We start from the raw sequence: 27,078 nt of genomic DNA, 5'->3' as shown, positions 1-27,078 counted from the left end.
AATCACTAGAGAGATTCTGGCAGCACGTGCCCCAGTTTCCTGCCCATCCCCCGCCACTAGGAATGGTCACAAGTGACTCTGCAGGCCCCCTGTCGGGCCAAGGCTTTCACTTAAGGTTTAGCCCTCCGTGATGCCCAGCTGCCAGCAAGGGTCAGTGCGTCTTACTGTCCGCCCTCTCTGCGCAGATTGGATGATGCATCTGCACCTGAATAAGGGTCTCCTGCATGGCAGGGCCAGGTACTTTAGTCAATCAACGTCCTGCTTGCCTGCCATCTTTAACTACTAAGATGTGCAGTGATTGGTCAGTGGAATGCAAGTCCTGCCACGTTGAGCAGACAGTCGTTGACACCTGCATAGGTAAATACTCCAGCTCCTGGTGAGATCACGGCTGCTTTCCTCCATCAAGCAGGATTTCTTCTGCATGGTGGTCTAATATAGTAACGCTGTAATTATTATTTGTACAGTGTCAGTGTGCACAGTATTGGACAAAATAATCCAGGTTTGTTACAATCTGGGTTTCTGCACAGGGAGGTTAAGGAGTCAACTTTCAAAAGGCTTTGCCTGACTAACTTTGGACGTTAGCCAGTTAAACCTCTGACCTTTGAAAATCTTTCCCTGCTGACCAACTAAATTCGTACACCTAGATTCGCTGGCTAATTCCAAACGGGACAGCCCTGGAGGCGTTCCCAGGGTGGCTTTTGCAATTTAACGGAGCAGCTCAGACCTTTAGCACCAACCAGCTAAATTTATTCAGGCCATCCTTGATCTAGCTGGCTATCTTTAGCAGCTAACTGGCTAAGTGTAAGCACATTTTCAGCTGAAAACCTAGCCAGTTAGGTTTCCTAAAGATAACCCGGTAAAATGTAACTGCTTTATTTTAAACGCTCAGCGCGTCTTTGAAGACCGAGCCCCTAGTGACTAACTGAAGGTCCCATAGTGCACGGTGGACACCAGGAGTCAGCCCAGGGCGTCTGGGCTTGTATCTCTGATTTTTAACTTCTGATCCCTTTTGCTGTTTTCCACAGCGGTCCTGTACCAGGAGTACAGCGATGTGGCCATTAACCGGGAGATCCAGCGGCAGAAACGGGAGGATGCCCTCATGGATGACGACGTGATAGTACCCCCCAAAGCCAATCTCTCCCCCACCAGCTCGTTCCGCTCGCCCCGGGGCTCCGCCTTCTCGCTTTGGCAGGACATCCCGGACGTGAGGGGCAGCGGGCTGCTCAGCACGCTCAGCACCCAGGAGTGCAAGCTGCAGGAGGTAAGGGAGCAACCCCCTTAAGTGCAATTGACCTCAGCTCTCTCCCCTCTCCTGGCCTCTTTCCACTTGAGCTGATCCATGGGAATTATATGATAGGGTGGGGGGGGGGGAAATGCCAAGTAGCCTGACAGAAATTACTATTGTGGATCTCGGTGTCTAGCAGGCAAGATCAAACTTCTTTCTTTCTACGTCACTGTAGAGGAGGCAGAGTGCCGGGCGTCTCTGTAGAGAACTGGTGCATTATGATCTCATTATACTTAGCCCAAAAATGTGTGCACTGGCTTATATGGTACTTACAAGAAGGCACCCTGTACAGTGGAATAGCCATGGGTGGGTGTGGTCCACCTAATCTGGGATTTGGGCTACCCAATCAGAACATCCGTAGCAGGGCCGCCGCACACCCCATTCCACGGCAGCAGATGGGCCCGGGTCGGTGCAGACCCCAGCCTGTGACAGTCAAAGAAGAGGAGTTGAGAGTGTGAGTGCATGTCTGTGTGGGAGCGACACAATGTGAGTGTGTGTGGGAATGACAGAGCATGAATGTGTGTGTGGTAGTGACTGAGCATGAGTATGAATTTAGGAGTGACAGAACGTGTGTGTGTGTGGGGGGGGGTGACAGCGCACATATGGGAGTGACAGAGTGTGTGTGGTAGTGACAATGTGAGTGTGTGTAGGAATGACAGAGCATGAATGTGTGTGTGGTAGTGACTGAGCATGAGTATGAATTTAGGAGTGACAGAACGTGTGTGTGTGTGGGGGGGGGGTGACAGCGCACATATGGGAGTGACAGAGTGTGTGTGGTAGTGACAATGTGAGTGTGTGTGGGAATGACAGCATGAATGTGTGTGTGATAGTGACTGAGCATGAGTATGAATTTAGGAGTGACAGAACGTGTGTGTGTGTGGGGGGGGGTGACAGCGCACATATGGGAGTGACAGAGTGTGTGTGGTAGTGACACAATGTGAGTGTGTGTGGGAATGACAGCATGAATGTGTGTGTGATAGTGACTGAGCATGAGTATGAATTTAGGAGTGACAGAAAACGTGAGTGTGTGTGTGACAGCACGCTTGTGTGTGGGGGGGTGTGACAGTACATATGTGGGAGTGACCGAGCGTGTGTGTGGAGTGACAGATCATGCATGTGTGGGAGTGGCTGAGAAAGCATATGAGAATAATTGCGCGTGTGTGTGTGTATAGAAAGAAGATAGGAGAGAAAGAAAAGAGACCCTGAAAAACAAAAGTATGAAAAGACCAAGCAGGGGAAATTGGAAACTAGAGACTAGGACTAACCAATCAGAAAAATAAAAAGATCGGACAACAGAGGTAAAAAATAAATATATTCTGAGTTTTTAGCAATTGGATTTTGCCATTTTGAGAATATGCAAGTCTTTTATATTTTTGTATTTGGTGCTTTCTTCAGAAAGTCTGGTTTCTCTGGCTTTCCATTTCAGTATTATCTGCATCTTTCTGTTTCTAATTTGTAGTCCCTTATTCTGATTTAGGTCAGGGTCGATTTGTGTGCTGGAGGGGCAGTATTTCTGCTGACGTGTAGTTTCTCTGGAGGGATTTGCTATCTGGCTTGTTCTGTTTCCCCAGTGTCTGGGGTATTAATGTTCTAGGGCCTGGTATAGCAAGGTTCTCGGTGGGGTTTTTTTTTTTGTTTTTGCAGGGGTTTGTGTTCCTTCACAAAGGGGTAAATTTTAAGACCCGTGCACATATGCGTGCGTTTGCTTGCATGCGCATGTGGACAAGGCGATTTTATAACTTAATGCGCATGCTATAAAATCGGCTAATCGTGCGTGAGCATACGTTTTTATAGTGATGCACGCATATGCCGCCTCGAGGACGTAAGTGGGGGGAATTTTGGTAGCCAACCGCACCAACACAAAAGCCCTTTTTCCCAGTTCGTCCCAGTAAAGGAGAGGTCTTCCTAATCCCCCTAGCTAACTTGCCTCCCTTTTTCCCTATTGGCCACGACCCTTAAAACCCTGCTGACCAGCCTATTTTTTGTTGTTACGTGCCTTGCTCGCCATCCATAGCAGAAGTAAAGTTACGCGCTCACTTCATTTTACAGACTTGGCCTGCCCATTCTCCCCGTTCCTTTTTTGCATTCTATGATTTGCATGCATAGTGGGAGATATGCACGTGCCCGCGTGGGTTTTACAATCTGCGCGACGCACGCCGTTCTGAGTCGCACGCGTATCTGCCGGCTTCGGCGCGCGTAGGGGGCTTTAAAATCCACCATAAAGCGTTTGCCTGTGGAGGGAGTTTGTTTTGCTCTTACTGAGGTGACACCAGAACTGGAGTATATGTTTTAATTTGGCATGTTGGGTTGTAATGTGAGCTGTCCTAGTTCTGCTCTGCACATCTTATGCTCTTACAATTATTATGATTATTGCTATTTTTATTGTAGTTTTGATGTTCTCTGCCTTTCCGGAAAGAGGATTCATAAAAATGCATTGATATTTGTTTTAATAGATGATTGATTGGATCTGATGTTTGCGTTCTTTATTTGCTTTTTTATATGATATTCTTCTTGTGTATTTATAAACTGTAATACCTATAGAATAAATTATTACAGATTAATAAGGTATTGAAATAAATGAGGTAAAATATTTGTAGTGTCACGCACGATGCATGATGGCTGCTGCAGGCTACTTAGAAATCCATTTTCGGGGGCGCTGCAAGGCATTATTTATAAGTAAGTGTATAACTAGTAGGGCTCAGATGTGTATGCCTAGTGCCCACCCATGTTAACCATGCCGCCCCCCCCCCAAAAGAAAAAGAAAATCAGTTCTAGCTGCACCACTGACCCTGGTAAGAAAATTAGGAGAGAAAGCGAGGATAGTCATGCTGCATTTCACATCTGCGGCTCTCTGCCCTGTGAATCCCCATTTCTCTGTGAGCTGCACGCGCCTCAGCTTCTGGAGAGACACTGTTGGTACTTTTTAAAGGATTTTTTTTTTTTTGGCCCAGCAGCTTTCTGTCGTTTATTTGGGACATGCACCAACCGGGGCTCCAGTGCTGTAATCCTTCATTTGCAGTTAGCGATGGGGTTTCCTGTCTTTCTTTTGTTGTTTACAGGACAGATATTCAGCGCCACATAGCCGGAGAAGTTCCGACTTATCTGGCTCAGTGGCATCTTTGAAATATTTGGCCAGTTAAATGCTGAGAGGGGAATAGGCATAACGGGGAGGCGTTGAGCTAGCCTGATAACTCTGGTCATCCTGTAGAGTTGTCCTAAAGTTAGCTGGATAAACTTATCCTCTGTTTTAGATGATCTGAAAACAATAGACATGTTTAAATGCATAATGTGCTCGATCCAAACCTGGCTGACAAATCCCTTTGAAAGTCAAGGTCTGGGGTGATTTGAATGGTACTAATTCCAATCCAGAGGGGTACTTTATCCGGTTTCAGTCTGAACACCAAGTATTCTGAGATTAGTGGTCCCGCATTTTGGAAGCTAAACCAGATTCGGAGTCTCTGGTGCGGGGGAGCCGTGACTCTGAAGTGGGTCCTGAATAGAAGAAGACCTGACAAAATGTGGACCAATGTGTTGCAGTTGTGGTTTGTTTTTTTTGTGTTGTGATGTCTGTGCAGGCCAAGTTTGAGCTGATCACGTCAGAATCCTCGTACATCCGCAGCCTCTCCATCGCTGTGGATCACTTCCTGAATGCGCCGGAGCTGCACGAGTGCCTGGGGGCACAAGAGAAGCAGTGGCTCTTCTCCAAGCTCCCTGAGGTGAAGGACGTCAGCGACCGGTGAGACACAGTGGCGCCGACTTCTCCGCTTGCCCTCGTCACAAAGGTGGCCCCTCTCAAAACAGCCACCTACCTAATCATGTCACTCGCCATCATAGACATCAGTGGCACCAGCCTCTTAAATATCTCTTTCCAACATTGTTCTTCGTAGACTTCTGGAGCGTTCTCCTCTTAATGAGACGCTGACAGGCTTGGTAAAATTGGAATCGCTGGTTATATCTTTACACTTGTGGTGCATGCACATAGAGCCAATGTTCAGAGAACCAAGAACTTATCTAGCTAAAGGTAGGCAGATAAGTTATTAGGGATACTCAGTGGGTTAAAAGTCCCGCTGAATAATCACAAATAAAATTATCCAGTTAACGATTCCCAAAATAACTTGCAAACCTAACCAGCAATGTTTGAATGTAATTATTGAGAGGAGAGAGAAAACCATGAATGGGGTGGAATGGGTAAATAAGGAATGGTCATTGACCCTTTCCAATAATACTTGGACAAGGGGACACACCATGAAACTGAAATTTGAGAGTATGTTTTCAGTCAGCACGCAAGCTGTGGGCAAGTTTCTAGAGGGGCAGGTTCATTAACAATTATTAGCCAGGCATGCATTGGGAATGAGCAATAGGGAGGGGATCGTCGGGGTACTTCAGGGCCACCATTGGAAGCAGAAGGTTGGGCTTGGTGGACCATTGGTCTAACCCAGCATGGCACTTCTTATGTTCTTGTGAAGGAACTGGGGTAACCTGCATGGAGCAGTAGCTGTGACCCCCAAGAAGACTTTGGCTTCAAGAATGAATTGGTGCAATCTGCCTGGAGTATGGTTACACTGAGTTTTTAAGGACCCTGGGGTAACCTGCTCGGCTGGACTATGGTTAAAAACCATACTTCAGTGAGCATGGGGAGGACACGTTGGGCAGTGGCCTGGCTGGTTTTGGTAGCTGTGTGGATTAACAACAAGTAGAGAAAGGCTTCAGAAATGCTGTCCCACAAAGGTTTGTACAAGTAGGAGTGGCATGTGCTTGGAGGGGTTGTGGTGGAATAGAGGGTAGGGGTGTATAGGTGGTGGAGGTGTGCATATGGGGACATATGGATGTGATTGAGGGGAGTAATTTGTGTAGGGTATGGCAGTGTGTTGATAGTTACCAGATGTGGTTGTGAGGGGTTGGGTATCTGGGGGATATTGGTGCACATGTATATGTGAAGGGAAATGAGTTGGGAGATGGAGATGTGTGTTGGGGTGGGGTGGGGTTGAGTTTTTGGAGGATAATGTGGGACTGAGTTGTAGGGCGTGGGTGTGTTGTGTATGTGTAAACACAAGTAGAGGGATGAATTGAGAAGTTGCGTCATTTCTTTTCCCCATCTCTTTGGGGTGAGTGGGTGTGGAGAGGAGTGTGTGTTTGTGTTGTGTGACTGTGAGGGGGCAGTGTTGGGGATGGGGAGGTGTCTACTTTAGAATTAGCCTGCTTATGCAGTCCTTTTTTCAGTTGCTTCAGTTATTTTCCATATTTCTCTCTCTCTCTTTCTGCCTGTGTTGCTCTGTGGAAAAGTTCTTGGGGGGGTGTTGATCTGATGTGTCTGGTTTTCTAACTCTTCCAAGATATATTTTCTTCCTAAATGCTAAATTTGGTGAATTTCCATCCCTTTTTTTGGATTTATTGTGCTTATGGACATCAGTCTCCTTTATATAATTCTTTACAGCATTCCTTATGTTGGAAAGCATAAAAAGCTTGATATTAACACATGAAAGAGGACCCGGGTGCTGGATAAAATGTTAGTCTTGTAAGGGTTCAGAGAGGACGATAACAAAGTCTGAAGGGGGGGCTGCCAGTACTTTGGCCACTTCTAGGGCGATGGTAGGAAAGGAGGTGCACGTTCAGGGTCACTCTGTGAATGTCTTTGGCTTCTGTCTGTCAGGTTCTTGCTGGATCTGGAAGAAAGGCTTGAAGAGGACATCCTGCACTTTGACGTCTGTGACATCGTGTTCCGCCACTGCCCTGAGTTTCGGAGGGTCTACCTGCCCTACGTCACCAACCAGGCCTACCAAGAGCAGACCTACCAACGCCTGCTGTATGAATGGCTAGCTCATTGCTGTAATAGCTGATAGCATATTTGTCCTCCCATCATTTCAGTCATAATTCATTCACTCTTACACCAGTGCAGTTGTTCGTCTTGCTGTTGTCCATCTCTCTGGGCATTAACTCGGGCATCAGTTTGTCCCTCCATCCATACTCCCCAAGTCATCCATTTATGCATGTTTTATAGCCTTTCATCCATTGATTATATTCAGCTATCCATGTGTCAGTTGTCTTTCTGTCACTTTGTCCATCTATTAAATTTGTTTCTGTGACTAAGCTGCCTTATTTTTAAATGCTGTCCTCACACAGGGGCCTTGCATGTCTCACTTTCCTGGAAGAGCTGAAGGCAACCTATTGGCGATTAGAGATACTAAAGTAGATGCTACCATTTCCCTCCCCTATTGTTACTCCTTGACCTAAGTCAGCCTTAAAAGGCTGACGCAGTCCTCTCCGCAGCTTTCCTTAAAGCAAGGCCCTGCTTTCTGAGACCTGCATGCCTTTTCCTGTTAAGAAAATGGTATTGTAGCTCCCAGAATAGCAAGAAATAAAAGGTTGGGAAAATCAGAACCAAATCAGCCAATCACGTCGGCAATAATGTAAGATTTCAAGAGTTTCTTCTCAAGATCCTAAAGTGCTTCTGAGATCCTTATCGCTTGGTATCTGAAGCAGTTCACAGGCCTCTTTCACATTCTCCATTTAAGGCATTTTGCTCTGTCCCCATAAGAGAATCGTGCACATGGATCACTGCCTGATGTTACGTTGAATGCGAGTGGCAGCAGAGGGGCGGGTGGGCTTCAGCAGATACCCCTGCACCAGTTCTTCTCAACTAAAGAATGGAGGTGGAAGGTCAGAACCCAGAGGCACAGCTCACAGCGATGTGGGACGGGGTATTCCAGAGCTGCTGGAAAGGGAGGACCAGGACAGACCAATGACTAAATGTGTAACTTAGGGGGTCAGTTTAAAAAAAAAAAAAAAAAAATCCATTTAGATGCCTAATTTTTTTTCACCTGAATATTGCCTAAATTTGGGCATCTAAAACTTAGGGACCTAAATTTAGACCAGCAATTCTTTTCCCTAAAACAAGGCTCATAAGTTAGGTGCCTAGAGCTGAAAATCAATGCTATGCGCCCACTTTTAGGAACCTTCATTTTTGCACCTAAATTTAGGGGCTCAACCCGAGTACATGTTTAAAGGGACTGCTTTAGGGATCGAAGCCCAATATTCTGCCTTAATAAAAATTCCCCCTTAAATTTAGGCAACTTAAAGTAGGCAGCGCCAAAGAAGGGGCCGGAGTCAGGGTCATGGAGTTAGGTGCTTGTGCTGATTAACTTAGGAGATAGACGCTAGCCAGCCTAACTTTAGGCCCCTAAAGTTAAAGTTTGGCATGTTTATTCAGACCAGTATTAAGGCAACTTAGAACGCCTGTCTGAATGTATTGAGGAACTCCACGCGCTGTAAATATCAGGCTCCTACCTCCGATGCCTAAACCCTTTGAAAACCAAAAGCTACCCCATGGGTATCACTAAGGGGGAAGAAAGCTTAGTGAGGCAGACTCTAGAAGACCAGGAGGGCCTTCGAAGTTTGATAAACTGAACTCATCCTATTGCCAGTTCCTTCCAGGAGCATCTGAGGCTTAAGGGTTTCTCTGCTGTACACATCCTTCTTTCTCCTTTCAGGCTGGAAAACCCAAGGTTCCCGAGTATCCTGGCCAGGCTCGAAGAAGACCAAGTGTGCCAACGCCTGCCACTCACCTCCTTCCTGATTTTGCCCTTTCAGAGGATCATGCGACTTAAAATGCTAGTTGAGGTACATCCTCTCTTATTGTGACAGATTTTATTATGGACCACCTTAGAAGAATAGATGTTGCCGGAGTCGCTCCTGATACATAGCATTTTATTTCTTAGAATTGCTGAATGTTGTGTTTGGTTCAGATCTGCCAGCATTGCCCTAAAGTAGGATGTGTTCATTATCACAGGGCCCCTCTACTCCAAAAACCTCAGTGGTTAGGAACCTGATAAGGGCTAAGCCTGACCCCAGAAGAGGGAAACAGATGGAGAGACAGCGAGGTGCCTATTCAGAGGTATTTAGCAAGCTAACTCAGAAGTTAGCCGGCTAAATGAATATTTGGGGCATTCCTGCGATGCAGCTGGGAGGAGTTGAGTCAGCAGCTAAGTTAACCGGCTACCTCCAATATTCAAAGTTAGCCTGTAGTCAGGCAAAAGAGCTGTCCTAAAGTTAGCCGGCTATACTTAGCTAACTTTAAGATAGTGCAGTTTCACTACTGAATATACCTCCAAAGTTATCCGGCCAACTTTGCTACCCAGACAGTGACTGAATACGGACTTCCATCTGTCTAAGCTGCTGGCTGTGCTCTCGAGCGCCTTCTCCCTGATCTCTCAGGGAGCTCTCAAAGCTCTGTGCACATTGTAAAAACAGTAGTTTGTTTTCACTGTAAATATATTATTGAGTTTGTCTTCTTGGAATAGATTTTATTTGTCTGATAATAGTTTTGTAAGGTGGTGGGAAGACAGTTTCAAAGGTGTGTGGAATGATAAGATATGCTGCAGAAGGCGGCTATCTGTACAGTAACCATAAAGCATATCTGTGGAGAAGACGCCCCCTACAGGGGAATTCAGGGACGTGCTGACTGAGATTAAAGGCAGTGTGCCCTGTCCACCTTCTCCAGTTCTAGAATCCTCAGCCTGAAACGCTAATAAATGGATGGACAGAATGAAGCCCATAGCCTGTCGGGTCTGAGTGACCTTGACTGGTGGTGTCTTGATTTAACTCTGATGTTCAGCACTAGGTATCTCCACTGGCCAGGAGAACATTAACTGCATTCCGCCCTGACACTCTCTTCCAAAAGCAAGGTGGGTTCCTTTGCTTTTGGAAGATCCCTTTTGGTTCTAGTGCAAAAATTCAGTTTCTCTCTCTCTGAAACTAGTCGTTGTGGGTTTAATCATCAAAATTCTGGTGATCTCGAGCAGCATTTCTATCATTTGCAATGTTGCTAGGAAGAATAATCCTTGTTTTGAATATTAGTTACTACTGGAACCTAAACACAATGGATTTCTATGTAGATAGGTAGAGGAATGGACTACTTGGGATTTGCCCTAAAGTAGGACATCCCCTATTTTAACATTTTGCTAGGGAGCAGGCATCTTAAATAGCTGACCCTAAGAAGAGTCATCCTCACTAGTTTATTTTATTTAACAGTTTTTTTATATCAACATTAAAATGCACATCATATTGGTTTACATTATAAAAATGAAAGAAATATTAATAATAATATTATTATTAATTGACCATGATACAGATGTCAGCTAGTCAAATGCTAATATCACCATGTGCGATCATCTGCTGAAGCAAAGCAGTTGCAGGATTTAGAACTGGGAGTTCTTCAGCAGGGTAGAAAAAAACATTTAGGATGGTTTGCCTCCACTTCCAACTCAAGCTCTGAGTTTAAAATATGATCTCTCTTTCCCCACTGCCCCTGCACAAATTATGAGCCTACTCTCTGTTCATATTCTCAGTATAAACTTGGATCCTTCTCCCCCCACACTGAGTATGAACTTCAGCCTTTCCCTAGGCTGAGAGAATGAACTGCTGGTTGCTTTTGGTCCACCAGGTAGGGCCAAATGCAAGGAATAAGTGGAAAAGAGTGTCCAGGCAGCAGATGTATGTAAGGGGTTGGAGAAACCTTTGACTCTGTATTAAGCAATGAGAAGGGTATTTTTAGACACTTACAGAACTCATTAAGAGCGTTCAAGATATCTTTATTTCCATGTCTTGAAAGAGCTTTTTCTCCTTTCCAAACTATAATGCTGCAATGTTATACATCTGTTTCTGCAGATTGTCCTGTAATAGAGCAAAGACCAGGGGGGGGGGGGATCAATTAGGTTTGACCTTCTATTTACCCAACACCTGTTATCTCTGGATTGTAATCCAAGAAAAGGTGGAAACGTCCACTGTAGCCAATTCCGTTAGAATAAAAACATTCCTTTCCAGCCCCAAATATGACGATCAACTGGGCAGACTGAATGGGTCTTTATCTGTTATCTTCTGTGTTCTCAGTTGAATTCCTTGAATCAGCACTTTTTTCTATAGTCATAAATTCCATAATATTGTATGCGTATTCCGCTTGCATGTGTCACTTTTGTTGAATGGGCTGCAGTTGCTGTGTGTCTAGCCATGCTGTTTGTGTGTTACTCTAGCATATCTTTTAGTGCTTTCCACCTCTTCCTCTAGATTGTCCTGCAGCGTGTTCAGTCTGTTCCTGTGATGTTCGTCTGATTCCATAAATTGCTGTGTGCCTGTACTTCTCACTCTGCAGAGCATCCTGCGATGCTCTCCATACATTCCAGGATTACGTCCTCCGAAATTGTCCGTGTGTCTCTGCAGAACATGTGGGCCTGATATTCAGCATTAACTGGCTTTGTAAGCAGCACGGCTGTGCTGCTGAATATCCCCATATTTGGCGCCACTTGGCCAGATAAGTTATATCCGGAGACGTTGGACCTGCTCTATGGCGGGTGTGACTAATCTGATTAACTTAACTGGATATTTAGCGGCTGCCACTTAACTGGATAAGACACTACTTATCCGGCTTAAGTAGCACTGACTGTCTGCCTCCCGCGTTTATCTGTCCATTTGTCTCCGCAGAACATCCTGAAGCAGACAGCGCCAGGATCCCAGGATGAAGACACGGCCACCAAGGCCTTCACCGAACTAAAGAAGGTAACCTGCAAACAGCTCCTGAAAGGCGGTGGTGCCAGGTCAGAAGCCACGCCTGCGTGGAGACCAGATTCTCGGTAACACGTCCCTTCTCTTTGCAGCTGGTCAGGGAGTGCAACGCCAGCGTGCAATCGATGAAAAGAACGGAGGAGCTGATACATCTCAATAAGAAGATTCACTTTGAAAGCAAGGTGAGAGCGTGCGGCTGGGCTGGTGAGGTTCCTAGACTACTTCGGGGATCTTGGGGCATGTGCGGACAGAGAAGCTCGGCGGGGTGCGTGGAACGAAGGCAAGAACGGCGGATGCTTTTTTTTTGCCTGTTTCGTTCTGAGGAGGTGAGGCGGAAGAAGCCGGGATTGGGATACACAGAAGAATGATGCAGGAGGTGAAGGTAAATGGTTTGAAGGCAGGGAATGTTAACTTGGGTTGGGGAAGCTTGCTAGAATATTATGTTCTGCAAGCAGAAAGTTACTCACATCCACAGGTAGAAATATAAGGCACCTTTGGGAAAACTAAGAAGAATCTTTATTTTTTTTTAAATGTCCTTTTTAAAAATGCTCTACAGGCCTTTCGTTTCCTCGATTTCTATTACAAATTTAAGAATCGCACGATTCTGTCAGGACTGCCGGGTTTTGAACCCAGCACCGCAGCTTTCCCAGCCTTGTGTGGTGAGCAGGTCGCGCACCTGGCACTGGGTGTTCCCGGCGTGTGCCGATCGCGTCTCTTCAAAGCTTCGTACTAGGGATGTGCAGCAACAAATGTGTGAAATGGGACGAATTAGGCCATTTTTGGTTTTCATGACAAAAAATTCAAAATAACCTCAAAAATCTTCATTTAATTTGGTTTCGGCAAATAGTGTTCACTTTACTGAAAACAAATTACACAAAAAAAAAAAAAACAAGCAGAAAAAAAAGCTCCCAGAATGAAAAAAAACGAATACATAAAAACTCAAAAAAGAAATTTAATGAAAGGAACCAAACATTTTCCTTGTGCAGCTTCCTGCTGCTCACTGGCCCTGCTGTGGTGTTGCTTCAGGTAATGTCTCAAGTTTGTCTGTTCTCTGAACTGTTGCTTTGCACAGCTTCTTTTGCCCTGGCCATGACTTAACAGTTTAGCACCAGCATAAATACTTAACTGAGCTGGGAACTGCCAGCCCTTTGGCATGATAAAATCACAGTTCAGAGGACAGACAACAAAGTGTGGGTCATTACTGCCTATGGGGCCACAAAATCGTCAGCAAATATACCTCACGCACATTCCCTGCCCCAGAGGAAAGGCGGGATATGATAGAGACATTTAAATACCTTCAAGGTATCCATGCACAAGAATCAGGCCTCTTTCAACGGAAAGAAAACTCTAAAACGAGGGTGAAAGGAGGGAGACTCACAGAGAAGGTGGTGGGTGCGTGGAACAGCCTCCCTAGCACCGTATCCCATTTCAAGAAATGAGGGAGCGATGGGAACCGTAAAGCCAAGTTAGTCGGGCAGACTGGATAGGCCATGAGGTTGTCTTCTTCTGCCGTCAGGTTTCTATGTTACTATCTCCCCTTCCTTCCTTCCCCATTCCCCCTGCATTTCAGTTGCTTTTAATGTTATATATTTTATTTTACACAAAAGTGCTGTTCTTTCCCCTTTTGTGCCTGCTTTGTGCTTCCTGATCGTAGTCTGCTCTGGCTCTATCCCAGCCCTGAAACTCCTTGAAGTACAGCTCTGGGCCAGCAACAATGGCCACATCTTCCTCTTCCTTTTAGGGTTTGCAAATCTGGAATTGGCTGGGCCTGGGTAGCCTTCCAGATATTTCTGTTTTCCTTGTTCTCTCTCTGCGTAACCCCGTCCCTGCCTCCCTTGTTGCCCCTGTTTCCAGAGAGCTTTCTGGGGTACCTGTCTTGGGTGTCCTTTCACGAAACCTCCTTCGTTTATTGTAGGGTGACAGCCAGGTTCACTCAGCTTCCCTCCATCACCGCGCAGTTCTGCCATCTCCCCTGCAAGTGTAATTTCTTCATTTTCTCTCCCGTTCAAGAAAAGCACGGGATATTGTGCTAGCCAGATCCTGAGACCGAGAAGCCGGTCATGTGACTGCAGAATAATTGGGGGAGAGGAGGAGGCCAGGGGACAAAACATTGAAGGCTGGGCCACTTCTGAACCCATAGGTTATAAAGAGAGGAGAAAGCTGGGGGTAAAAGGGCGTTTATGTAGGATTAACTCTCTCTTCTTTTCTCCTGTTGGTCTGCTTAGATATTTCCACTGATCTCCCAGTCACGCTGGCTCGTGAAGCACGGGGAGCTGGTGGAACTGGACATGCAGCTCACAAACGCTTCGGCATCAAAGCTCAAGCTCTCCACCAAGGCAGTGTACCTGCACCTCTTCAATGACTGCCTGCTGCTCTCCAGGAAGAAGGAGTGAGTGAGGGGGGGGAGGGAGGTGCCCTTCAGGCACAGGGAGTGAATGTGGGAGAGGGAGGAATCTGGAGGGTGAGGGAAGGAGTGAGTGTGGGAGGGGGACAGTATGATTTCCTTCCCGTGTGAATCCGCACAGCGTGGTGAAAGTAGATCGGGTTCACCTCCTAGCTCAGCCTTAGGGGACGGTTCCTTTAGCGTAGAGGCAGAGTCCAAAACCTGAGATCCCCCGTTGGAAACGTGGGCTTGTGGCATTGCAGAGTGCGCAGCAAACGTGGACCTGTCAGCAGTGATGTTTGCTTCTTCCATACCCACGCAGTCCTCCCACCTCCTCTGCTCCCCAGTCCTCCTCTGTCTCTTTGCCTCGTCCCCTCTTTCTTTCCCTCCCTCCCCCAGCCCCTGCTGCTCTTTGCCTTAATCTCGGTCTCTGTTTTTCCGCTGCAGGGTGGGAAGATTTGCTGTGTTTGTTTATGCCAGGATGCCAGAGCTGAGGGTGAAGGACTTGAGCTGGAAGCTGCAGGGCGTCCCCGGACACGTCTTCCATTTGCAGCTTCTGGATAATCAGCGGCTGAAGCACCAGCTCCTCCTACGGGCACAGACGGAGTAAGTGTGGGAGAGGGAGTGGAGGGGCAGGTGGAGAGAGGGTGTGAGGGAGAGGGGGGGTGCATTGGATGCAGAGTGGGTGTGGAAGGAGGAGGGCGGAGCAGGGAGGGTGCAGAAGGCGAGAGGGTGGGGGGGGGAGGAGGAGCACAGACAGGGATTGTGGAGATGAGGGGGGGTAGAGGACAAGGAAGAGTGCAGAGAGTATTTGGAGTGGGGGGAGAGGTCATGGCTGGAGTGTGTAAGGAGATGAGGGTAACACTGGAGAGCGGGTAAGTTTATCCTTGTGGAGTTGTGTGTGAAACTTTATCGGGATATCCAGTCAGACTTACCTGGATACGGCTGCCGCTGAATATACCTGGATAAAGTTCCCCGCACAACTTTACAAAGTGTGTGCTGAATATCCGTGCACACTGGCTACAGTTTTGCCCTGACCCTTTCTGTTTGCATAAGTTTTGTGCATGTAATGAGTTGCTCGCAAAAAAATGTACCTGCTCAGCGTGGGGGATAATTTAAACCCCTAAGATTTGTCTGGCTTAACGTCCAAGTTAGAAGGGATATGAGGTGGGTCGCTCTCTCCTTCTTTCTCTTTGCCTCGCTCCGACTCTGCTTTTGTCCCATTAGAAGTGAGAAGCAGCGCTGGATCTCTGCCATGGTTCCTGCCAGTCCACAGCCTGACTCCCAGCAGCTGCTGGAGAACGAAGGTGAGGCATCTCCCTTCCAGCTGTCATGTGCCTGACCCTAGCAACAGGTGCATCACCTCCTGCCTCTGACCTGTCCTGTGCCCCTATCTATTTTTTTTTTTACATTTCAGATTCCGTCCATAGAGACAATTTGTCCTAGGCGGATCACAAAAATAGAACATTGAACGGCATGAGACATCTAGACATAACTGATCGTACGATACAACAAAATATGACAGATAGAACGGGACAAAATATAATAAAATGCATTTGCTGGTTCGTGGGCTGCTCCCGCGAGCTGGCTCACTCACATGACGCAGGTGTGCGCGCACGCCGCCATATGAAGGCGCCATGGTGGGCATAGACCTCACCCGCGCTCCCTGATAATATCACGTGGCCGGGTATTTTAACCCCCAGCCGTGCAACACGGAAGCGCCTCGGCAAAGGGTCAACTATCCTCGGCCTTGTCCTCAGCCCTGCCTCCATCTCCTCAGCCTGCCCAGCCTTGTCTCAGTCTCTTCAACCTGCTCAGCCTTGCCCTTCTCTCTCCTAGCCCCACCATTACCGGGGCCCTGACTACTCTGCCTGCCGCAGGTCTCAGCCTGGACTATCCTTGCCTGCCACCGACTGTTGCCTGAACTCTGCTGCCTGCTTGCGACCTCAGCCTGACACCGGATCTACTCTTCCGCCAGCGTCTGAGACATCCACCTAAGGACCTGCCAGCCCCCCCGGACCCCAAAGGCTCAACCTGAGGGGAACGGGATCGGTAAAGGCGAAGCTCCAGTCCAGGCTGTGCACAGTCTGCTCTGCCAGTTGGCGGTGAGGACCTACAGGGCCTTCCCTGTAGGTTGCATCAACCTCACCTCAACACAAGGGTCCACAATCCTAACCACAAGATACTTAATCAAAAAAAAAAAAAAAAAAAAGCAACAACCAAAAAAAACCTGAGAAAATTAAAAACTGGGAGAGAGCCTGAGGAAAGTAAAAAGCTTTTAGCTTTTTCAGCGTCTCATGGTGGTCCGCAGTGGCCTGAAGAGCATGCCACAGTGGTGGCCCTTATTGAGAAGGCTCATTTATGTGGCTCCTGGAGGCAGGGCTGTTTCACAGGTGGCAATACTAACGGTAGCACATTCGCAGAGCTTAAGTTTGGCTCTTTACATTAAGGGCAACCAAAGAAGCTTACGCAGAACTAAAGGAATTTGATCTCGGGGGGGCGGGACACCTTTAGCTGACACTTTTGGAAGCCCCAGTTCGAAATGTGCAATAATCGATTTGAGAAAGAAGAAGGGATTGTAGTGTGGATGTGAACTCGTGTACAGAATGATAGATGATATCGCGCTGCCTTACTTTGTGCCCTTTGTAGTGAGGATACACATTGATCTATGAAGTGGTAGGCGATGTGGCAGAATCCTGCTCCCACCCTCTAGTAAGGACATAGAAATATGACGGCAGAAGAAACACCGTACTGCCCACCCACACAAACTGATTCAGCTTAGAATTCCTAACACTCCCTTCAAAGATCCCCCTTGTTTATCCCAGGCTTTCTAGAAATCAGATACTGTTTGTGTCTCCACCATCTCCACGCATCCACCACCCTCTCTGTAAAGAAATATTTCTGTAGATTCCTCCTGAGTCTTCCCCCTTTCACTTTTCTCTCATGACCACTCATTCTAGAGCCTCCTTTCCAATGAGAAAGGCTCCCCTCCTGTGCATGGAAAACGTGAAGGTATTTAAATGTCTCTATCATATCTCACCTTTCTCTAGAGTAGACATGTTTCGATCTTTAAGTCTGTCCCCATATGCTTCAGAATGAAGACCACTGACCATTTCAGTAGCCTCCCTCTGGACCGACTCCATCCTGGTTATATCCTTTTGAAGGTGTGGGCTCCAGAACTGTACACAGTATTCCAAGTGAGGTCTCAGCAGGGACCTATACAGGGGCAACATCACCTCCCTTTTTCTGCTGACCATTCCTCTCCCTATGCAGCCAAGCATCTTTCTGGCTTTTACCACCACTTTATTCACCTGTTTGGCCACCTTAAGATCAGATACAGTCACCCCCAGATCCTGCTCTTCCATTGTGCTTTGAAAAACTTCACCTCCAATGCTGCACCTTTCCCTTGGGTTTTGTATCCTAAATGTATAACTGCATTTTTTTTTTAGCATTATCTTAGCTATCAACCCCTAAACCATTCTTCAAGCTTCGCTGGACCCCGTCTCATGTTTTCCATACCTTCCTATCTGTCTACCCTGTGGCAGATTTTGGTATCCTAGGCAAAAAGACAAACGTTTCCTGGGAATTCTTCTGCAGTGTGGCTCACAAAATGTTGAAAAGAACCGGTTCAAAGCCCAATCCCTGAGGCACCATGTGACGCTTTCCCCGGTCTGTATACTGCCGCTTGTGTGTTCCTGGGATCCAATCCCTGTCCCAGCTTCCCTGGTCACTCAGGCACTCAAAATAGCAATTTAGCCATATTTATCTTACAAGTCCCCAGGTGGGATTTGAACCCTCACCACCTGGATAGAAGGCAGATGCCTTCCCCACTGAGCCAACAACTCAGTCTCTGAAGTCTGGCTTCAAAAGTTCATCTCCAACAAACAGATCCAATGTTCAAAAATCTGGCCCCACTGCCACCACATCTCTTGGGCTGGTTTCTCTTCCCAGGATACAACCACCCGCTTTATTTATTTAAACGGTTTTATATACTGACAACCGTTTACACATCGTGTCGGTTTACATGTAACTTACAACCAATGTATATATAGGCATTGCCTTTACAAAGAACAGGAAACAATAGAATGCAGTAACAGAGCAAATACTGGATAAATTAGAAAGGAGGGATTCAACTAGGAGTGACATAGGAGGGGGCGGGGAAGGAGTAAAACGACACAAGGGAAAGGTTATGTACAGGGTTTAGCGACACATTCGTTATATACAAGGTTATATAACCCTGTATACAACACCCGTTAAAGAGGAGGTTGTATAACATTCAAACATATACAAGGTTAAGTGATGCATTTGTATTTATTGCTGGCTTTTGATTAGGAGAGAGAAGACGGGAGAGGAGGGCTAGAGGGGACAAGTGTTAGGTGTGGGTCCTGGATGGGGAGGGTTAGTAAGTGATGATGAAAGGGGGTAGGCTTGGAGGAAGAGCCAGGTTTTAAGTTTCTTTTTCAAGTTGGGTGTGGAGGTTTCGGTACGTAGGTCAAGAGTCATGGGAGTTCCAAAGGGTGGGGCCTGCAAGGGAAAGGGCTCTGTTGGTTGTGGAAATAAGTCTAGTAGATTTAATGGAGGGGGAAATTAGAGTTCCACGGAGTGAGGAACAGGTTGGTCTTGTGGAGGTGCGAGGGAGGAAAGGTGGGTTTAACCAGTTGTAATGTTCATTGGTAATGCTTTTGTGAATGAGGGTTAGGGTTTTGTAAATAATTCGTGAGTGAATGGGAAGCCAGTGGAGATCAATGAGGGTGGGAGTGATGTGTTCTTTCTTATTGACATTAGTGAGGATGCGTGCAGTAGCGTTCTGAAGGAGTTGTAAAGGTTTGATGTTTTGGAGGTAAGACTTAAGCCATGAAAGAGCAGTGCCGGAGATTCCTATGCTGATGAGAGTGTTGATAAGGATGTTGTGATTGACGGTATCAAAGGCAGCAGAAATATCTAGCATAGCAATGAGATAGGAGTTGCCAGCATCCATTCCTTTGATAATGGTATCTGTTAGGGAGAGGAGTAGGGTTTCCGTACTGAGATGCTTTCAGAAACCATATTGTGTTGGTAGGAGTATGTTGGATTGTTCAAGGTGATCAGAAAGGTGGGAATTTACTAGTTTCTCAAGGACTTTAGAAAGGAAAGGGAGATTGGAGATGGGACAGAGGTTAGACAGGTTGGAGGGTTTTTAGGATGGGCTTGACCACAGCTTGTTTCAGGGAGTTGGGGACCAAGCCTTGTTCAAGGGAACAGTTTACAATTTTGGAGTGTGAGGTGGCTATGGTTTTAGGGATGGCAAGTAGAAGTTTGGTGGGAATGGTTTCAGAGGAATGGGAAGAAGGTCTCATTTTTTTTAAGATGTTCTCTATTTCCAGGGTTGAGGAAGGTTCAAGCGATGAGAGGTTGGTGGGTGTGTGTGGGGTGGGGAGGGTTATATTGTTGGTATTGGGGTGAATTTAGCAGTGATGTTGGAGATTTTATTCTTAAAGAAAAGAGCAATTTCATTGCATCAAGACTGTGTGGAGAGAACCTGAGGTGACAACACATTGGGTTTGGTAAGATTTGAGATCAAGGTAAATAGGGCCTTAGGGTTAAATTGGGTATGACCGGCTTTGTGGGTCAGGGAGTGAATAATTTGTGTGAAACCCGCTTGGCAGTTCTCTAGGTAAAGTGTCTTTATCATAAGTCCAAACCAACAGAAGTCCCCGCACTCACCTTCCTTGTGATAGTGGTTGCAGTCCTTCACACCATCAGGGATATCCAGTGTCCAAGTTTCCCAGGCAGCCCGTTCCTTCCTCCTCAGTCCCCGGCAGGAGACTGAGACTGTTTTAACAGGGAGTCCTTTTTATTCTGTGGAGACTCCTCCTCCACTCGCAGCTGGTTGGCTCGGAATGGCCCCTCCTCACTTTGGCCCTCCCCCTGAAACCATGGATTGGCCTCACCAGCTCCACCCTTAATTTCCCACACCTGTGGCTCTTCTGGACCTACCACCTCTGGGGGAAGGAACCAAGGGACGTCTCTAGCCTGATGTTGCTGTATTTTCCTTCCCCCCTTCTTCTGAACCTTTGGTTCCTATATAGTCTAGCATAGTGACCCCGTCACACACCGCTAGTAATGCCCCTTCCTCAGAGAAAACTCCATTTGCCACTACTCTTTGTCCCCTGCCATCCAGCCGGCTTCTAACTCAGCCAGTCACTCTCGGGCCCATACCAAGGGCGCCCAACTTCTTTATGACGCTTATGCAGAACCGTGTCGAAGGCCTTGCTGAAATCCAAGTGCACTACGTCTAGCGCTCTCCCCTGGCCCAACTCTCTGGTTACCCAAGCAAAGAAATTGATCAGATTCGTCTGACAAGATTTACCGCTGGTAAACCAGTGCTGCCTCGGCTCTTGCATCCCGTGGACTCCCCAAACTGCCCTCTCCTCTGTTTTAGCAGCGATTCCCTTCATTTCCTCACCCCAGACTAAGCGGCCTGTAATTCCCAGCCTCCTCCTTGCTTCCGCTTTGGTGAATGGGAACCACGTCTGCCCCTCTCCAGTCCCCCAGAATTACTGTAGCGGAGCTGCCAGGACTTCTCTAGGTTCCCCGAGTACCCTCGGATGTGTCCCATCCGGCCCCATCGCCTGAGCTCCTCGCCTTTATGAAAGCTGCTTGAGGTTTACCTCGCTTCCGGTCTTGTCGGAGCTCATTTCGTGTGGTCGTACTGCACAGGCCCTCGCACAGTGAACCCCACACAGAAATATTTAAGTCGTTTTGCTTTTTCTTCCATTCTCCGGCCCTACTTTTGCACTTCTGTCACTAACTGATCTAACTTCTCCCCTATTTTACCATATTTTCTGTTTTTTCCTCCATTTGCAGCTTTCCAGATTTAGCTTTTCTAGATATTGTTTCTTGTCTTTCTCTTTCTGCGATCTCTCGCATTTTATGAACATTAATAACTTTTTTCTTTACCTTTTCAGCCACTTGCAAACCCCAGCAGCCTCTGTTTCCTCTTCCCTTCATTTACTTTCCTCACAAAAGGCTTAGTTGCCCTTAAAGTATCTTTTTAGGTTTGCCCACTGCCCTTCTGCTTCCCCTGGATTTTCCCATCCAGCTAACGACTCCTTGAGGTCCCCCCCGATGTTAGTTTTCCTGAGGTTTAGGACCCTGGCCTCTAAATGAACCTTCGTCTCCTACGCTCTACGGCTGATCCCCACCCTCCGCTGATCACTGGATCCCAGATGATCGTCCAGTACAACATCAGAAACGTTGCCCCCTTTTTGGTAAGCATCAGGCCCAGTATCGCCCCTGCCCCTGCCCCTGCCCCTGCGGGTTCTCCCTGCAGAGAATCCAGAATCTCCTGTTTCCAGAAGACACCACAGCCGGGTTGTCCCAGTCAACATCCAGCTGAAATCCCCTAGCAGTAGCACCTCCCCTTTCATAGCCGTGTTGGGAATGTCCTCCCTTAAATCACTATCTATTTCTTCTGTCTGTCATGGAGATCTGCACATTGCAGCACTATAAATAAATATTCCATTCTGTCTTCCCAAATTAACCCACAGTGCCGCCTCCTTACCTCGTAAGTTCTGCTGTTCCATTGCTATAATAATTGCGTACGACCCAAAATGATTTCAATCACTAGCTATCCCTCCCCTTCCTTTTTTCCAGTTGATGACTTGTAATTTATCCTTAAATCTGTTTACCTATGATCACTCGAACATACATACTTGATGGCAATAATACTTTTTTCCCTTTAGATATTTTGCAGGTTCAGTGCATCAAGGCATATAAGGCGCAGGAGCACGATGAGTTGACCTTGGAGAAGGCCGATATCCTGCGACTCAAAACCAAGACCAGCGATGGTGAGGAATCTGGCTGCTTCTTGATACAAACGTGATCTAAATGTCCTTATCTCCTAATCCAACAGTCTGGGATTTTACCAGGTAGAAATACATAGAAAGAACGAGAAAAATATAGAAAAACAGTAATTGTATAAAAAAAATGTATATCTGGATAAATATACAGACAGAATACCTTACCACCTGATCTCAGACTTGAACCTTGCCTATTAACATTCAGAAAAAGGCTTAAGACTTGGCTATTTAAACAAGCCTTTCCCGAAACTAATATCCAAGGAGAGATCCTTCAGCAGTCAAGCCCTCCAGAGTCTATTATCCATTGAGAGACCTTACTGCCAATGTAAATAAATTCCATAAAGAGACCTTACTGCACAATGTAAAGAATCTACCTCTGTAAAGATTTATATTTATTCTTGACTATTCTTGTCTCCTTCCTCCCCCAGTTTCAACAACCCTGTTATATTGTAACTTTTTGCTTCCTCCGCACTGGTTAAAAAGAACAAAGTTATTGCCACCCCCCTGTTATTTGTAAACCGGCATGATATGATTGTGTCATGAATGCCGGTATAGAAAAGCTTTAAATAAATACATAAAATAAAATAAATAAGTATATAGGCCACAAATACCCATAAACTAAAAACCACCTACCATGGCCAGGTTTTGGCACAACTGCCAGCTTCAGGGTATCAACTCGCATTAATTCATATACAAAACAAAACATACTGTCCAAAAAGCCAATGTTAAATAAGCAAAATACATTCTTCTGTCAACCCGTTAGATACTCGCAGAGAAGACGGTAGGATCGCACTGTCTGTACTCGATTCTGAAAGGAGACTCCATTAGGTGAAAAGATGCTTGAAATTCTTAGCTGTCAACTGCATCTCAGCTTCTGCATCTGCTCTGTCACGGCCCCAGGTATTCCCCTCGGAAGAACACAGGACAGAAACCCAATCGCTGCTTCCAGTGCTCAGTGCGGCTGCTGTCCTGACAAAAACCCAGACCCCATCTGTTAAAAAAAAAAAAAAAAAAAAAAAGTCCTCTTTGCGTGAAAGTGGATTCCAGCACCCACCGCGCTGTGGCACCGAGTCCAGCTGCACCCTGGTCTATGTGCATAGGTGGCACTTTGAAAATCAATCAGGGGACTGTGCATGTAGAAGGACCGGCACTAGCGAGAGGTTTTCTGCGGGGCGGAGTTGAGGCAGGGAAAGCATTTGTGTGCCCATACGCGAAGGCGCAATACTTTGGGACAAGCCCGCGATTTTTCAGACAGACAGACTCTTGTGCCCGTAGACGTTTTAGCTCCACAAGGGCTGTTATAAAATGACCCTCTCGCTGCTCATGTACCTGGCTCAGAGTGGAGGGCCAGGAAGCACATCCTGGAAGAACTAGGAAAGGCAAGAGGGCAGCCTCCCAGCGGACAGGCAAGGTCAAGCAACTGGGGACCAAGGCAGAGAATCCAGCACCGAAGGATCAGAAACCGAGTTCATTAGCGAGGAAGCAAGAAGTCGGCCCCGTGAGCAGGAAAGCAGCTCCTGCACCAGATAAGAGCCTCTGAGGGCTGGCCTTATAATCTGCTCCACACCTTCACTGATCCAGTCCCTGTCCTGCAGGGCCTTGAATTACTGCTTCCCCTTAGTTAGAGGACCAGTATTTCCAGCTCACTGCGGCCCCGGTGTGGCTCTCTCACTACTTCCCTGCCCCTCCCCCGTGCCTCCGGTTCTAATCCCATTGTCCCACGAATTACATTTATCCCTCACCCTCTCCCCTTTTATTTGGGTTCTGAGGCTTCTCTAAACACACCAAAATCAGCTATAAGCACCACATTTCTGCAGATCCATAGCAATGCTGGCAGTGCTGGTGCTGAGCACCCTCAGTCAGTTTAGGACCCGTCCCATGTCTGTCGTTCCTCCCTGAATTCTTCTTCAGGAATCGGACAAGAAGTCCAAAAATGGCCTCCAGAGCTTTCAAAAACATCACATTTACCTTCATTTCCGGGAGAGTTTTCAAGGGACTGATACAGATAAATAGCAGAGAAATCCCACCTTTGAAAACTGCGCATCTCCCTCTGTGGGGGAAATCATTTGCATGTTCACAACGTGGGGGGGGGGGGGGAGGGAAGAGGCGGTGCTGGGAGCAGGGCCAGGCCGGACCAGCTGAACTGTGCCCTGGGGTTTGAAACCTTTACCTCTGCATACCTGCAAAGTATTGGAGAAGAGGGGTAAAAATATCCTCACGGCACTGACAACTGTGGGATTTTCAAAGGGAAACTCTGTGGAGAGTTTCCCTTTGAAAATTGGCTTGCAGGCCCGCGAGTGCAAAGTACTCACAGGCCTGCAAGCTATTACTGGCACTGAAAAATACTGCGTCTCTCCCCACCCACCTTTGTGGATGCCTTTTTCCAATAGACCTCAATTTCTTTTAGCAAAACAAGTCTGTGCAGGAGCTGCGTTCATTTTCAGACTTTTTTTTTTTTTTAATTGTAATCTTTACTGAGAGTAGAAAAATACAAAATTCAGTATCAAAGTTGAACCCAGGGCTTAAGATGCAGTAGACAATCATGTTGACATACAGATGATCTGGGCTCATGAAACATCATGTATAATCAACCTTGTAGGAATTGTATTTTCAATAAACCAGACTTTTTTCTTTATTATTTATTTCCATAGAATCCTTAGAGCAATGTGCATCTCAATAAGGGGGTAGTTATGACATCACCCATAAGTTAGCTGCCAGATGCACCTATAACTTGCACCAATTTTCAAAGGGGACTTGCGTGCATAACTTTAGTTTTGAAAATTATCCCCGCAACACTACCTGCATGCGCTTGCACCTGCTGAAATGGGCGCAGAATTTAAGAGTAGCCGGGTCAGTGTACCCACACCACATTAGACCTGCTCTCCGCCACAGCTAAACTCCTCCAGCTAGTGCTGTTTGGCTAAATTTAAACTTTGCCCCCACAACGCCTCTGCACTGCCTCTCTTTTATCCAGGTAATGACTCAAACTGTCTGAAACTTACCCGTTTGGCAGGGCAAAAAATAAAAAAGTGTGTAGTTTGTCCAAATGAGTCTAAAACGTAGACAGACAGCCCCTTTCAGTATTGACCTCCGTGTGTTGTGCCCATGCCCGGGAGCAGTCTGGCTATCGCCGCTCGTTGATGTGGATGGGAGGGGGGGGTGCAGCAATGGATGTTAAGATCCGTAATCCTATCCTTCTCGCACAGGTTGGATTGAAGGGGTACGTTTGTCAGATGGAGAGCGGGGCTGGATCCCCAAGACCCACGTGGAAGAAATAACCAGCAAGAACGCCCGGCTCCGGAACCTGCGTGAGAACCACCGCATCCGGCACGCCACGCAGAAGCTGGAAGAAGAACGCGTGTGAGGGGACCCCCTGTTGCCAGGCCCTGCGCACCCGGACAAACTGCCTGTGAACGAGCGCTCGGTTACGGTGCCCAGCACCTGCTCCCGGCGGTGGAGGACAGGAGGTCGTGGCCTCAACTTTGGGCATGATGACTGGCCTGCCCTCCCACTGATGCGGTCGCATGCCGGGGTGGTGATGATGATGATGATGGTTCCTAGTGTGAACTCTCCAGTGGCGCCGGCCCCAGGAGAGACTGATTCAGTCACTTATTTATAGAACATACAATGAGGAAATCAGTCCCTGCATTGGTGAATGGTCAATGCTAGTTCTAAAAAAAACAACAAAAAAAACCAAAACAAAACAATGTGTCTTCTTTCTCATGCCTCTGAATTTGCCTAAGTGTTGCAAGCTTTCTCTAACCCAGCTTTCTCAGAAGTGGCAGGGCTGCAAATCCCTGGAAAATACTTCTTTTTGACATCTGCCAGTAGCACCCATACAAAAAAAACACCCCCAAATTCAGTCAGCTGGTACATTGGGAGCAGGGGCCGTCATACATCCTGAGCATCTGTTAGGGCCATGGTTCCCAACGTGGGCTCCATGAGATCATCCCCAGGGGGGGCTGCCAGAAGGGATGCAAGAAGGTTAAGCAGGGCTGCTCCAACCTGTGCTTAGCGGAGCTGCCGGCACAGGCCCGGAGCGAGCGCGGACCCTACTGCTGCCCCAGAAACTTCACCTCACGTTGCCGCAGCGACAGCGCAGGGCCGTTATTCACCCAGTAGGAGCCTCAAACTACACAGCCACACGTCCAGCCCCCGAGAGTCACAAACCCCACTGCTGCACTGTGAGGATGTGGGGAAGAGAGGGCCCGATTGGGGCTGTCAGAACCGTCAGCAGCCACCGTTGCAGGCAGCCTGAGGAAGGCAGGGTCCTCACAGCGCTGCGAAGCATTCCCTGCTCTGCCACTGGTCTGACGGGGAGGGGAGAGCCACACCCGAAAAGTGACTAGAAGGAGTGCGAGAAAAAAAAGAGGAAATGAAACTGGGATTGAGAGGACAGGCAGGGGGGAGAAGGAAGGAAGGAACATGAGAATAAAGAGGAAGAGGAATGCATGAGCTGGTTAAGGGGAGTAAGAGCAGGTGACAGCCTTTCAAGGGAGAGAGGAGCACCAGAGATTGAGGAGGGAGGAAGAGAAGACAGCCGGGTGTGCTTATAACATTAAAGAAGAGAGGGAGATCTCATAGGCCTTCTTCTCTTTGAAAAGCGGGCTATTCTTTTGCATTTTCTAAACTTGAAATGGTTGTGTGTCTATCATTTTCCGTATGTGTAAGAGCCATAAAAGAAAAGCAGGCTCAAAGGGGGTCAATTTGCAGGGAGAGTAAATTTCAAAGCTGTTCAGGTAAAGACGCATTCACCCTCGAGAAAAAGGCCCTTTTGTAAGGAGCAGCATTAGGCTGGGGCAGGGATTTACTGTTGAAATCCTCGTGCTTGCTTTCACGCAGATGCAAAGTGCGCAGGTACGAAAGCAGCGTCGTCCCCCGCCGGCCCCGGTTTTCAAAAGGAAGCTCCGCGGGCAGTTACCCTTTGAAAATCCGAGAGCAGGGCTCCTCCAGGTCCCCCTGAGTTGCAGCCTGAACTGTTTTGAACTCGCAGCTGGAGTGGGAAGTGGAGGCCG

The 27,078-nt window shown here is 47.3% G+C and overlaps 1 protein-coding gene across 4 annotated transcripts in view; it reads left to right on the top strand.

Annotated features, from left to right (window-relative positions):
* The window catches only part of ARHGEF19 (Rho guanine nucleotide exchange factor 19), a 63,797-nt gene extending 36,719 nt beyond the window's left edge, over positions 1–27,078 (top strand). For 3 of the 4 annotated variants that reach the window (XM_029578663.1, XM_029578662.1, XM_029578661.1), the window contains 11 exons: positions 1,026–1,261; positions 4,861–5,021; positions 6,936–7,088; positions 8,773–8,902; positions 11,759–11,833; positions 11,932–12,021; positions 14,065–14,228; positions 14,670–14,828; positions 15,450–15,529; positions 21,947–22,051; positions 25,270–27,078. In XM_029578663.1, the coding sequence (XP_029434523.1) occupies positions 1,026–1,261; positions 4,861–5,021; positions 6,936–7,088; positions 8,773–8,902; positions 11,759–11,833; positions 11,932–12,021; positions 14,065–14,228; positions 14,670–14,828; positions 15,450–15,529; positions 21,947–22,051; positions 25,270–25,427 (1,511 nt within the window). In that variant the 3' untranslated portion in view covers positions 25,428–27,078. Of the gene's footprint in view, positions 1–1,025; positions 1,262–4,860; positions 5,022–6,935; positions 7,089–8,772; positions 8,903–11,758; positions 11,834–11,931; positions 12,022–14,064; positions 14,229–14,669; positions 14,829–15,449; positions 15,530–21,946; positions 22,133–25,269 lie in introns of all 4 variants that reach the window. The other variant, XM_029578664.1, reaches the window with a different exon arrangement.

This window comes from Rhinatrema bivittatum, chromosome 15 (assembly GCF_901001135.1).
Source record: "Rhinatrema bivittatum chromosome 15, aRhiBiv1.1, whole genome shotgun sequence".
Taxonomy (NCBI): Eukaryota; Metazoa; Chordata; class Amphibia; order Gymnophiona; family Rhinatrematidae; genus Rhinatrema; species Rhinatrema bivittatum.
This window is presented reverse-complemented; position numbering and strand designations above follow the sequence as displayed.